General features: G+C 40.0%; 1 protein-coding gene and 1 long non-coding RNA gene across 12 annotated transcripts in view; one reads left to right on the top strand and one right to left on the bottom strand.

The window, feature by feature from the left end:
• LOC138110973 (uncharacterized) overlaps window positions 1-13,179 on the bottom strand; it is a 138,275-nt gene that overhangs the window by 59,537 nt on the left and 65,559 nt on the right. The window lies entirely within an intron of this gene.
• Window positions 1-13,179, top strand: part of DLG2 (discs large MAGUK scaffold protein 2) — a 1,009,135-nt gene that overhangs the window by 992,189 nt on the left and 3,767 nt on the right. For all 11 annotated transcript variants that reach the window (XM_069015930.1, XM_069015936.1, XM_069015961.1 and 8 more), the window contains 4 exons: window positions 6,237-6,287; window positions 7,046-7,147; window positions 8,105-8,277; window positions 8,994-9,103. In XM_069015930.1, coding sequence (XP_068872031.1) covers window positions 6,237-6,287; window positions 7,046-7,147; window positions 8,105-8,277; window positions 8,994-9,103 — 436 coding nt within the window. The remainder of the gene's footprint in view (window positions 1-6,236; window positions 6,288-7,045; window positions 7,148-8,104; window positions 8,278-8,993; window positions 9,104-13,179) is intronic.

Here is a 13,179-nt window from a genome sequence, read left to right as displayed (position 1 = left end):
TCATCTAGCCCTCAGTCTGTGCACTGGTGACATGGAGCATACTGAGAGGAGAAAAAAAGTGAAGCTGGAAAATTCATGGGGGGTAAATAGAAAACTGCTGGAGGAATCAAGGGATTTGCATGGGGTTGTGACCTTGCCCCTGTGCCTCTATTCTTTTCTGTTTCCTCAGCAAATTAGCAGGAAGAAAGGGGTTGCCTGCCCCACTGCTTTCTGAATTGTGGGAAGAGTGGCTGGAAACCTGCCTGGTGGAAAAGGAGTGCTGGTCAACAGCAGCCAAATGTAAGCCCAGAGTGCCAGGTGGCCAAGAAGGCCAATGGCATCTTGGCCTGCATCAGCAATTGTGTTATCAGCAGGACCAGGGCAGTGACTGTCCCCCTGTACTGGGCACTGGTGAGGCCACACCTCAAATCCTGTGTTCAATTTTGGTCCTCTCACTACTGGAAGGACATTGAGGGGCATGTTCAGAGAAGGGCAACAGAGCTGGGGTCTGGAGCACAAGTCTGATGAGGAGCAGATGAAAAGAGGTTGTAGTGAGGTGGGGTTAGTGTCTTCTCCTAAGTAACAACCAACAGAAAGAAGAAATGGCCTCGAGTTGCACCAGGGAAGATTTAGATTAGACAGTAGAATGTTTCCACTGAAAATGTTATCAAGCATTGGAGCAGGCTGCTCATGGACATGGTTAATTCACCATCTCTAGAGAGATTTAAAAGACATGCTCAGGGACATGTTTTAGTGGGACTTGGCAGAGTTATACTTGTATTTTCCAACCTAAATGATTCTGTGCGTCTGTGATTCTATGAAATCAGCAATTCACACCTTGGCCAGAACACAGAAAAAGTGTGTGGGTAAGAAATGACTGGCAAGTGCAGAGTGTTCTCCTGCAGACCTTCTTATATATCCCTATAAAAACAGGCCAGTTGGAGTCCAGAGTGAGGTGTTCTGCATTTTTTCTAGTAGGTCTCTGGCAATTGTTTTAATACATTTCTCTAACTTTTGCTTCTCATGATGAGCATTTAGTTAAAAGTAGCTAGTATCAAATAGTGTACTATTTGATCATTCCTAGAACCATTCCAAACCAGCAATATTGAAGGCTTCTGAGAAATGTCCAGGCTGTAAGCTGGACAGTGAGGAATAGGGGGGTTACAAATCAACTGGGCTTTTTCTAGGAGATATTCTGATGTGTTCATTACTTTTTAGAAAAACGTATTGCTTAAAAATTTGAGTATTTGGCTGAAGTGTTGCTTATGTCTCAGGGTTCTGTCAGTCTTTTGACAGAAGTCAGATATTTTTTATTTCAAAAATATAATTGAAAGTCTTCCTATGTGGTCTCAAGAGAAAATTCTTTGACCACTTCTAAGCAACAAGAAGTTGCAAAAAGTAAACCAGATTTCTTCTACCAGTGCCCTCAACACTTGGTTTGTTATGAAAAATAGGGCTGCAGCCAACAGTGAGATATTCTTTCTCCCAGAAGATCACCTTCAGCTCCATTAATTTCAGTGGGAACCGCAGACACATTTGAGAGCAGAATCTAACCCTTTATAAATAAGAATAGTATTTTGGGGCCAGGAACAAATGCTGGCTTGATCTTAAAGCAGTTGAGTTGCTACATCTTAAAGCAGTTGAGTTGCTACACAGCTGCTGCTGAATCACACAGCCATGCTATTATGAAGTCTATGTTAGTTTATTTGTTCCCGTTCTCAGCAGTAAAGTCAAGTTTGCAGAGTGGTATATAAAGTACTGGTCTAGCAGAAAGTTGTTCTTTTTGTGATAAGGACACATACAGCCAATTTTGACAACTCCCTGGACCAGTTAATCAAACCATGATTGAAAGTTTATTTTGAGCCCTGTACCTTAAAATGTTCTGATTTCTTTTTCAAACCAAGCTTGTAAGGACAGATTTTTTACCATGGACTCATCAGTTTTTATTTTGCGAGACATGATTTTCATAATGGGCATGAATTTCAAGTCTCTCTCCTACATATGTGTTGTAACACTCTTACACATAGTTCAGTAAAGGTTTTTACGACTGTCATCAAAATTACACACACATTGTCGCATCTATTTAGTCTAATTGCATGATTGGTTGTGATTGCACCAATTATCTAGAGAGACAATACATAACTAAAAGTTGAAAATAAGAAAAAGTGATAGAAAAAAAATTTTACCCTCTGTCAGCAAATTAGCAAGTCACTTTTCTAATGAGATTTGAAGATTCAGAACAAGGTTAAAGTAGTCCTGATTATTACAATAATTGATTAATAAGGACACTTGCATTGGCTCCCCAGAATTGCTGTATGATTCAGGTATACTCAAATTGGCACAAGTATTGCAGTCTCATTTTGTACCCACACAGCTATATTGATCTTTGCCCGTAGACAACTTTGCAGTCATAAGTTCATGCTCAGACTACTGATGATCTTTTTACATATTGGATTTCCAGCTTTTCATAGCTATCAAGATATTTCCAAAAATCATGTGTTTATTCACATAAATAGGGGCCCAGCAAAGGGATTTTGAACCAAATAGAGGCTGGGGTATTGACTGTCCAGTGCAGTCTGTGCAGAAGAAACAAAGCAAGAAATTGATTTCTCCAAAATCTTGCAAATACAACTCAGGTAATTCATATGTTAGCCCAAAACCCATCTGAAAACCTATAAAATCCCTCAAAAATATTAAATTAATACTCCTTATGGAATTTATCTGACAGCGCAGGACCTTGCTGCCCCATTTATAGAGGTTATGAGTTATAACAAACTCAAGGTTATTCTTCTCTTCCCAACCATGAGAAAACACCAACAGGCAAACCAAGAACAAAGAGAAGCAGGGAGTGGTCCTGAGAGAGTGAAAGTTCTCCAATAATTTTACCCATAATTATATTACATTTAGGTAACTTTCCTTTTTCTTTCTTCTGTTTCCTTATTTTATCTATTTTCTGCTTTTTTTGACTTGATGGGATTTTACTGAAGAACAGGGGAACATACCAAAATCCTACAGAGAGATCTTTTTCTTTTTTTCTCTTCTTGTTTTAGCTGTTAAATGTCACAAAGATTTTCCAGATCAATACAGCTAACCTGTGCTAATTAAGCTGCTAATGTGGGTGGTAAATGAGGCTTAGGCAAATGATAAGAGCCTGTGTCCTGATGGATTTCACACTGTGTCTTACCCCTCAAAGCCATCACAAGGTTATAGCAATCTGATTATTGATTGACTCTAGAGCTCTTCATTATACTTAATACTTATGGACTACTTGAGAACTATGCAGTACTGACCGAGTGGAGATCATTAAAGAGTACCATCTGGTATAGTTAACATGCAAAACAGCCTCTGAGGACCTAGAGGATTTTGTCTGGACAGTATATGGCAGGATTTTATTCAGTTAGAAATTTAAGCTTTCTGAGTCCTTTTTCCAGAAAAGAAAAGTAGTGGAAATGGTGCAGCTTTTCCCCACACTCCCATGTTGAGTCTGGAACTGTGGGCTGAAGATCCTTACCTCGGGAAGAAGTCTGTCTTTAAGTTCCTGTGCATCACAGTCAGCCTCAAAGTTTCTCCTTACTTACTCCAACCATTTCCAATGGCTAAAACTTCAGCACAGTTTGAGTGGGCTGGAGGACTTTTCTTTGCCTTTAACTTGGCCTCACTTTCACAAGACTTCTGTGAAACCAGGCTTGTTTTTCTCCCTAGCCCATACCCTTCAGAGAGTGTGGATGTAACAAAACCTTTAGTATGGAGACATGTCTGCCAGAGACTGGGCGAAAAAGAAAGTAAAATCTGTGCTGGCTTATCAGTGCTGGTTATAAATCTATGCCAAAGCCAAGTATTAGTCCACAGGAAGAAAAAACCAACAATAGTTTCAGAGTTATTGTCTGTTTTCTTCCAATTGCTATTGACCCTGGCACTCCCATGAGATTCTGCTGCTTAACTGCAGATGTCTGACCTTGGTTTTTAAACAGCATCTGACCTTGCTGTCTAAATGCTGTTAGGGAACAATGGAGACAAACTCACCCTTCTGACTTTTTCTCTCCTCACAAAGTAGACATGTAAAATAGGTCAGATGACTCATGTCTTAGAATAAGCACTTGCCTATTTGAAGGCAGCCTTTGGCTCCAAAAGGTATCTAGGGACTAGCTTAGACATAAGTACTCAAGCCTCAGGTTTCTGAAATTAGTGCAATGAAACTCCTGCTGTTGATCTGTTTGCTATTGAAACAAGTATTTTCAAGGCTCCCCTCCATTTGGTTGGTATGTGATAGCTTCATCGCCCAACCCAAGACTGACTTTCTCAGGCTATTGAAAAATATAGCCTTGGCTCCCATGGGGTAGAGGACAGACAAAGCAGGAACATCCTTGTCCAGCCTGGAGAGTGGGTTTTTTCATCTCTAGAGAAATGAGACACCCTGAGTTCTACATCACCCCTAAAATTTACTGAGAAACTTAAGGGAAACCAATACATCTGATGCATAAAACTAGTGTAACAATAGTTCTAGGTTTCCAACTTTTCAAAAAGCCAAAGAAAAGTGATTACAATATCAAACATTTGCAAAAAGAAAGAAAATCCCTTGTCCACACTCCTCATATGTCATGTGGCCTTATCCTCAAATGCTGTCTAATCTCTTCCTTTTATTAAAAATTATGTGCTCTCCTTTGCTGCTTCAGCACCATTGCTAGGCTGGAATTGGTCCTGTCAGTTCTCCCTCTCTCCTAACACATCAGTACAGTTTTTCATTTGCTGTTTCCATCACTGTCAATAATTACAACATTATTTTTACTTGAAGAGCTCTCTTACACATTTGTCACTGCTGCCTAGATACTATATCACACACATAGTAGATTCATGGGCTGGGAGTCAGCCTAAAGTCTAACCACAAAGAATTTTGTACCTTCTTGGGAGCTAGGCATTGCATCCAACACAAAGCTTGTTAATGCAGTTAGTGGAGTCTCGAGGGCAACTCAGACAGCAGTCAGACTACTTCTGGGTGAGGTGTACCCCCCTCTAAATCCTACATGTATTTCCATCAGGCAAGGCAGCACCCTTCCCCTCTATGTGCACACTTTGGTTTGACAGGAGCCCACCAGAATAATATAACACAGGTGCTTATGTGCATGCAAGCAGATGAAACAAAGGCAACCCTGTCTATTTTATAAAGCACTGGTATGCCTTATGATACTCTTTCTTCTGTAGTATATAAATTAGTTGCAAAATCCCATCTGTGGATCTTCTCGGAGACAAGCCCTGAACTGAGCAAAAATAAAATCATCATTTTAAACTTTGCTAAGTTGTATTTAGAACCTGCCAGAGCCCTCATGTGGTACCAAGTATGTGACAGTCACCCAGAAAGAGAAATGAGCAGTAATTATTCATGCTTTAGGTGATGAATCCTCCTCCCTCTCCTTTTTCACTCCCTTGGATGGAAGGACAGTGATGCATAGGGATTGCACACCTGCACCCAAGTCATGGTCCATACAGTGCCACTTGTTTCTCATGGCAAATTTCTCTGCTTTAGTCCCCTAAATGTCACCATGAGGAAACAGCACTGTCCTAACAGGGCAGAGGGAGAACAAATGTATAAAACATGATGCTGTGAGACCTTCACTGAAGATATTCAAAACCTGCCTAGACATGATCCTGTACAACCTGTTCTAGGTGCTTTAACAGGGGATGATTGGACTAGGTGATCTCCAGAAGCTGAAAGTCCCTTTCAGTCCCAACAGTTCTGTGAGTCTGTGGTTTGTGTTCAGCGAAAGGATAAGGATCAGAAAATAGCTCATAGCTAGATGTTAGGCTGTGAATGCACTAGACTATGGAGGCTATGCACTGAAGAACAATCAATCAAAATATATATATTCTGTGGATAAAAATGGTTCTGTCTAGGTAGCCTGTTGATTTACTCTGCAGAAACATTTTAGGGCCTTAACAGTAGGAAAAGTATTGCATCTTAAAGCTCTGCACTATCCTTGTAAACAGCCTTGTATCAAATCATAAATAAAGGCATGTTGCCCATCAATAAAAAAGCCCAATTTCAGTAAATAGAATTGAAACACATGGAAGGGGAGGGTGGGGAAGGAAAAAACTGTCTCCATACATGGAAGTTATTATGGGCTTTGGAATGGTTCAGGTGAGAGGCTTATCAAAAGAGAAGTGTTGAACCTGGTCTGTCTCTATGTGAAGCATTTTATCAAACTTAAATACCCGACATGTTGCTTATCAGCTTCAATCTCTTGTCTTTCTTCTCTCATCAGGAGGCCAAGAAGACTGCATCCTTTCTTATGAACCTGTCACAAGACAGGAAAGTAAGTTTCATCTTCTTTTCTATCACTCTTCCTTATATTTTTCGTTTCAGAGTTTGGGGGCCAGCAGAGCAGTAAGCCTTGCTTTGCCAGTCCCAGTTTCTCTGTGGCTTCTTTTTCATAGACACTCAGTCTGTTTTCAAATGAAAAAACCTGATGTTATGGTATTCCTTGGCAGCCCCCCTTCCTGACATTCCTAGGACTCTCCCTAGCACGTTCTCACGGGCTTTACTAGTACAGTACATTAATCGATCTATAAAATATTGATGTAGATTTTCTAGATTTACTGCAATATTGTTACATGGAAAGCCTTTATTATTTTGCTTCTCATGTGATGTGTGCCACTGTCCAGGGTAGACAAACCTATGGAAAGGCAACTTAAAATGGGAGCACATCCATCTGGTTTAATGGAGGATGCACTTATATAACTTGAGGAGAAAAAAATGCTGCAACAGCCTTTCCATGCCTCATGGAAGAGTCCATCTGCAAGCATTGTTGAGTGGCCTTGTTGAGCAATAGCAAATATATCTATGCTTCTACATAGTCATTTGATGTGTGCATGGACCATCACAGAGCTCTGCAGTGGTACCCATTCCATTCCCTTTTTCATGTCAATAAATGAAATATCCATTAATAAAATGTGCACCTAAGTTTTCACTTCATACATAAAGACAGCAACCCTGGTTAGCACATATTTGGGTAAATTCATTTATTATTGCCAGTAAGATCATCTAAATGTGCCTTTCTTTTTTGTTTTTCAGTTAATTACACCAGGCCAGTTATTATTCTGGGTCCTATGAAAGATCGGATCAATGATGATTTGATATCTGAATTCCCTGATAAGTTTGGGTCTTGTGTACCACGTAAGTATGATTTTACTCCTAGTTCTGCAGCAGAGTGAACTGAATCCCTTGGTGCCACACATTAAGTACATTTCTGTGAAAGCAGCATTCATGAACTATACATAATTGAGTTTCTCAAAAGTCATTTTTTCATCAGACAGAAAAGGGGAAAGAACAAATAAATTAAAAAAAAAAAAAGGTTGTGAAGATCCGGAAAAAAATTCTCAAAAGAATTGTCTCCAAAGCCCTAGGACACTTTTAAACAAGAAAAATTCTAGCCACTAACTCAGTTTAGTAATCAATCTGTGGTTTCTTAAATAAGATAAAAGTTTGAAATACTGGTAAAATGTAAAATGTTTCAACTCAATTGCACAGCATCCACCAATAAATATAAGGAGTAATCTGTGATTTGTCTGAGATATAGTCTGTTGACTCAGAAAGCAATGTTGGACCCGGAATTAATCAGAGTATTTATATCTCGGAACATTAGAGCTTGCTGTTTATTTGAGGCCCTGATTGCAGTTGTACTTCATTTTAAATGGTTGTCTCTGGCAATACACTAACTTAAAACCACTAGAGATGAGAACAGAATCAGGCTTCTAAATAAGGCTAAATTGAGTTGATGAGATGACAATTCATTTTATCACAGTAATAACATTAAATTTAAAATATGAAATGCATTTTATATTTGAGGTTTGTGTGTGATTCTGCTGCAAAAGGTGGAATTCTGGTAAACTCTAATTTTATTTAAGTCTGTATTGATTGGAGGTAAACATCAGAAGGTATTAGTACAAAAAGACAACTTTATTGTCATAGCTCCATTAAAAATAATATGTAGTAGCCAAAGATCTGCTGTCAGAGGTGAAGTGCCTTCACTTAGAGCAGACCCAGCATTGCCCACTGAACAAACCACAGCTGTATTTTCTGCACTAAATGTTTTTGCAGACTTCCTGATCTTCTGTCTTTTTTTTCATGCAGATACCACGCGGCCAAAGCGTGACTATGAAGTGGATGGGAGAGATTATCATTTTGTCATTTCAAGAGAACAAATGGAAAAAGATATCCAAGAGCACAAATTTATAGAAGCTGGGCAGTACAATGATAATTTATATGGAACTAGTGTCCAGTCTGTGAGATTTGTGGCAGAAAGGGTAGGTTGGCAATAGTTTTATTGCCAGTGCAACATGATCTGCTTTGTTTCCACATTGTGTCTCAGACATGATTCTCTGCCAAAAATATAAAATAGCTGCAAAACAGCATCCTAATATTTATAGGCTTTGTAATGACTCCACAAATGGAGTCTCTGACTTTGAATGACATCATCCTTGGCACTCTCTGTACTTGGCTGTAGTGCCATGGATTCAGGGTTCTAACGCAGTGCCCCAAGTACTCCTCAAAACAGCCTCTACTCTTCCTCTACGCTTTCTACCTCTGTAAGACAGGTAGATAAACTAAATCACTTTCAAAGAGGCAAAAGAACAAATCACAGAAAGATTAAATTATTTGCCTCAGGTGACACAGGGAGTCTTTGTAAACGAGGACTGAATTAATCACTAAGAACATGGACATCCTATTACTTTTATGAACTGATCTTCCTCATCTCAAGAAAATCCTCCTGCCACTGTAAATTTCATCCCAGTAGAAAATAAACCCCAAGTTTGTTCCCATATCACCAGTGTATATTTATACTGGCATCAAAGCAAAGGAAAGGATGCAGAGTAGTGGAGCGCAGTGAGGGCTCCCCCTTCCCTGGTGTGCCAGTAATGGCCCCATTCCAGGGCACTGCATCGCAGATTTGCTTCCTGTCTCTTGGCTGATCTGCAGCGAAGTTTGCAAAAATAAACACATGCTCATTTGTTTCCAACAGGGCAAGCACTGTATACTTGATGTGTCAGGAAATGCTATCAAACGACTACAAGTTGCACAACTCTATCCCATTGCTATCTTCATTAAGCCCAAATCATGGGAGCCTCTGATGTGAGTATAAACTTCTTCAAGCATTTTGTATTTTGGGTACAGCCTCAAGTGGCACCACACAGGTCTTGAGTCTACATTTTGCTTGTTCTCCAAAATCAGTAGTAAGGAGAGGAAGTGGGAAGAGTGCCCTCAGAGCCTGTCATCCACTGTATACTGGTATCTCAAGGAACAAGCCATAGCTGTGAACCTTTCAGACTGGGACAAGTGGGATTATGTGCTGGACCATGAAGTGCTGGACCCTGCCAGTGCTTGGTGTACTTGCTCCAACCTGTGCAACAAGTTCAACAGGGACTCACTCATGTAGCTTGGCTTATCCCATACATCCATGGGTGCTCCTGGGGTTTAGAGTCTGATCAAGGGCACAAACCAGGTGGTTAAACCTGTGTCAGACTTGAAGTGTGTTCCTCTTCACCAGCCCTTCATTTACCTGAAGGTCTGTAAGAGGATAGGCAAGGAGCCATGGGACTGGAGAGGGGCAAACATACTTACAGGAATGAAAGAGATGGCTCCATGCTGCCAAGGATGTCCGAGGTGGCACACACTTTGTGGGATAAGATCAAAACTCAGTGTAAGATCAGTAAGATGAAATTCAGCACAGACAAAGGAGAGAAAATGAAATGCATGAGTACAAACAGGGAATAATTTAGCTATAGCACTGCAGAAAAGCATCTGGTAGTTGGGGTGGATCACACAGGAATATGAATGGATGGGTAATGTGGTTGCAAAAAAAGAAACTGCCACTGTGGGCTGTATTCATATCAGTGTTCTGTAAGGACACAATAGACAGCTATTTTGTTTTACTGGGTATGGATGAGGCCTCATCTGGAGTGCTGGCATGATTCTGGGTTCCACCCTGCTGGTGAAGGAGGAGCAGGAAATATCTAGTGCCACAGAGAGAAGGCTGAGGAGGAAGTACGGAATTGATATTCATCCGGAGTTAAAACTCAGGATAAAATAAGTGGTTCTCAAGTTGTTTTCCATGTACATTTACAGTTATGCAAGATCTATCAGCTTAATTTGCTGTGATAGGGGTGAAATTTTAAACTCTGTGCCTTGCCCTCCCCCAAGGCTCTGCAAATGCCAGGTAGTGCCATAGGTATGTGTTTGACAGCTAAAATGTTGGCACTCCATCTCCTGTGACAGATGCATGTCTGGTGATGGTAACAGTGTGCTCACAGCCAGTGGTCACAGAGCCAGAGAATGCAAACACAACCCATCCCGGGAATGTGCCTTCTTCTCGGCCCTGCCTTTTGGCAACGAGCTTGTTGTATGTCCAGCCATAACAAGAAATGATGCACAATATGTGGTACTTGCACAGCACCATCCTGACTTCCTGAATTTTCTTCCAGCCCTACAATTCAATAATATTCTGATTTTGTTGCTGTGTAGAATGGAAAGGGTAGTCTGATATCAGGCCTGCCTTCTGCATTGATTGTTTCAACAGAGATCTTAACGTACAGTTTTCCCATTCATAAAACATTTCCATTATTTTTTTAATGCTGGCATTGCCTCTGGAGTGATTTTAAAAAAAGTAAATAAAAGTGGCCTTTACTCTGAAAAATACACCAGGCAGAGCCAGAAAAGTGGCAATAACATAAAGGCTTTGTTGATTTGATGTTAGAACTGCAAATCCTTGAATAGACTGACTGAATGGTGTTATGAAGATGCAAAATATTATGACAATCATTGTTATTGAACCAAAGCAATTCTAATATTTCACTTAGGGTAATAAAATAAGGGTGCTGTTCAAAAAATGCCTGGACATGGCACTTAGTGCTGTGATCTAGTTAAAAAGGTGCTGATCAGTCAAAGGTTGGACTTGACAATCTTGGAGGTCTTTTCCAACCTAAATGATTCTGTGATTCAGTCTTTTTTAGATATGTACCTACTGCAACACAAAAAATTACAGGTTTATCTGCCATAGCAATGACTCCTGTTCATACAAATGAGTTGAAAGCTACTGTAATAGCAGTCAAAACACAAAAGACAAAAAGTTTATAATCACAAGATGCAGTGAAACAAAGACTAAAGATTTATCTTTCATCAAAATTAGCACATAAAGTTGTAGTCTTTCATTTATGCATATGCTCATTTGCACCCATCTGACAGTGGAAGGGTGAAGGGAGCATAAATCAAGTTTGCACCTGCACTTGAAACTTGATTATTGCAGGTTTTCTGGAAATACCCTATTAACACTTATCACCACAGCAGTAAATGACTATAAGGTGCTGTTGGATGTAAAAGCAATCAGAACACGTGGCCACTGCTGTAAACAAACTGCTCCATCACCCCTTCCACCCTTCCTCCCTTCCTTTCTCCCTTCCTCTCTTCCGAGTCTTCCGTGACTCTACCTGGTTTACTCCCAGAGGCATCCTTGTTCATACCCTTCAATCAGCCTCTCTCTCTAGAGGAATGAGGACAGTGGTGAGATCATGGGGATGAGAAATGGAAGTAAGAAAGAACCTGCCTGGGTGAGCTTTTCACTGGGGGAGGAGGAAAACCTTGGAAAATATGTACTATATTTTGAATTCACCAGCTGTGCAGGCCCCCAGCTAAGAAATAAGAAATAGAAAGGACTGCAGTATGACAGCAATTTTATTTCATCATAAGAAATGGACATCGTGGTCCTCCCCCTTCTCCATCCTCTCTTCTAAGGGCAGAGTCAGTAATACAACTAGCACAGTTTTATACCCCAGGCAAATCTACAACCTGAAAGTGTAATGCAAATTTCTACCTCTTTCAAAGGACTTCCTATTTTAAACACTTGCTTATAATTTTATTTGTATTATCTTTTCTGCTATTTACCAGAAATAGATCTGAAAGGGGGAGGATGTCGTTAGCATTCCAATATTGGTTAAATGCCCGTAAGATGAAAATGTTAAGTTTGCCTAAGAAATTGCAGTGGTATGTCCCACTGCAAGACAGGGTTTTGGTTCAGTCACCTAAAGAGATGTTCAAGTAGGTGTAGCTGATGCAAAGTCCACCTGAACTTGATTAGATAGCAATCTTTCCAACAAATAGAATTAGTAGTGTTACAAATTTAGCAGGACAACACATAGATTATATTAAACCTATTTATATAATCTACAAATAACTGAGATAAATTTTAAAAGAAATCTTTCTTAGCCTTCATTTCGTAAGCCTGCTTTCTCCATGGCATAAGTACTTCCAAGGAGATTTTTCCTAAGCAGTGTGCCCAGCTGTATGGTTACTTATATAGGTAGGCAGCTTTAAGCCATTTCTAGAAATACCTTTTTGCATCCTGGACATCTTCCAGAGTGTTTTTCACAAGCCAAATAGGAATTAGCTGTAGCAAGTTCATACTGTTGTGCGCTTCATAGAGCTTTATTTTTTTTGCACCATCATGTCCATAATTTCCTATATGCGTCACCCATAACATACTGTATACAGTCCATTACCACATAATCATATGATTCAGTGCAAGGCATAACATCAGATTTATGCAGAACACAAGGTGCTCCCTTCTCTTGCTTTCCTAGTTGCCTCAGAAAAGTCCTGTCATGTTTTAAGAAAAAACAAATCCATGCTGGGAAAAAAAAGCTAGAACAAGCAAACTCTATTTATTATTGATAATTTGGACATCTACAGGCATATGAGTGTAAGGCAGTGAATGAGCATGAGCTTGATTCATTGCAAGTATACATTGGTATTAACAGCTGAGCGTGCACAGGCAAGACAACTCATTCCTTAAAGTGATTAAATAATGCTTCTGTTGAAATAGAAATGGTCCATCAAAAAAACAAAACACTGAAAAAAAACAGAATGTTACTGTCTGTCTTTGTTTTTTTATTTCTTGGCACCCAATAAGCAGTCAGTACAACCTTATTCATCTGAGACCACCAGCTGAGTCTGGGAGATACAGAGGAGCTTCAGGCAGGAGTGCTGAGTGCTCAGACTATGGAACACCCTGGATTCCAGACCTACTTATGGGTTCCTGATGTCTCATGTCTATCTCAGTTAGTAGCTACCAGACTCGGGCCTTGTATTTTGTTTGAGAATGTAGAGTAGTGAACCCAAGATAAAAATTTGGTGGAGAAAAGTGAAATGGGAAATAG

Source organism: Aphelocoma coerulescens, chromosome 1, assembly GCF_041296385.1.
Source record: "Aphelocoma coerulescens isolate FSJ_1873_10779 chromosome 1, UR_Acoe_1.0, whole genome shotgun sequence".
Taxonomy (NCBI): domain Eukaryota; kingdom Metazoa; phylum Chordata; class Aves; order Passeriformes; family Corvidae; genus Aphelocoma; species Aphelocoma coerulescens.
This window is presented reverse-complemented; position numbering and strand designations above follow the sequence as displayed.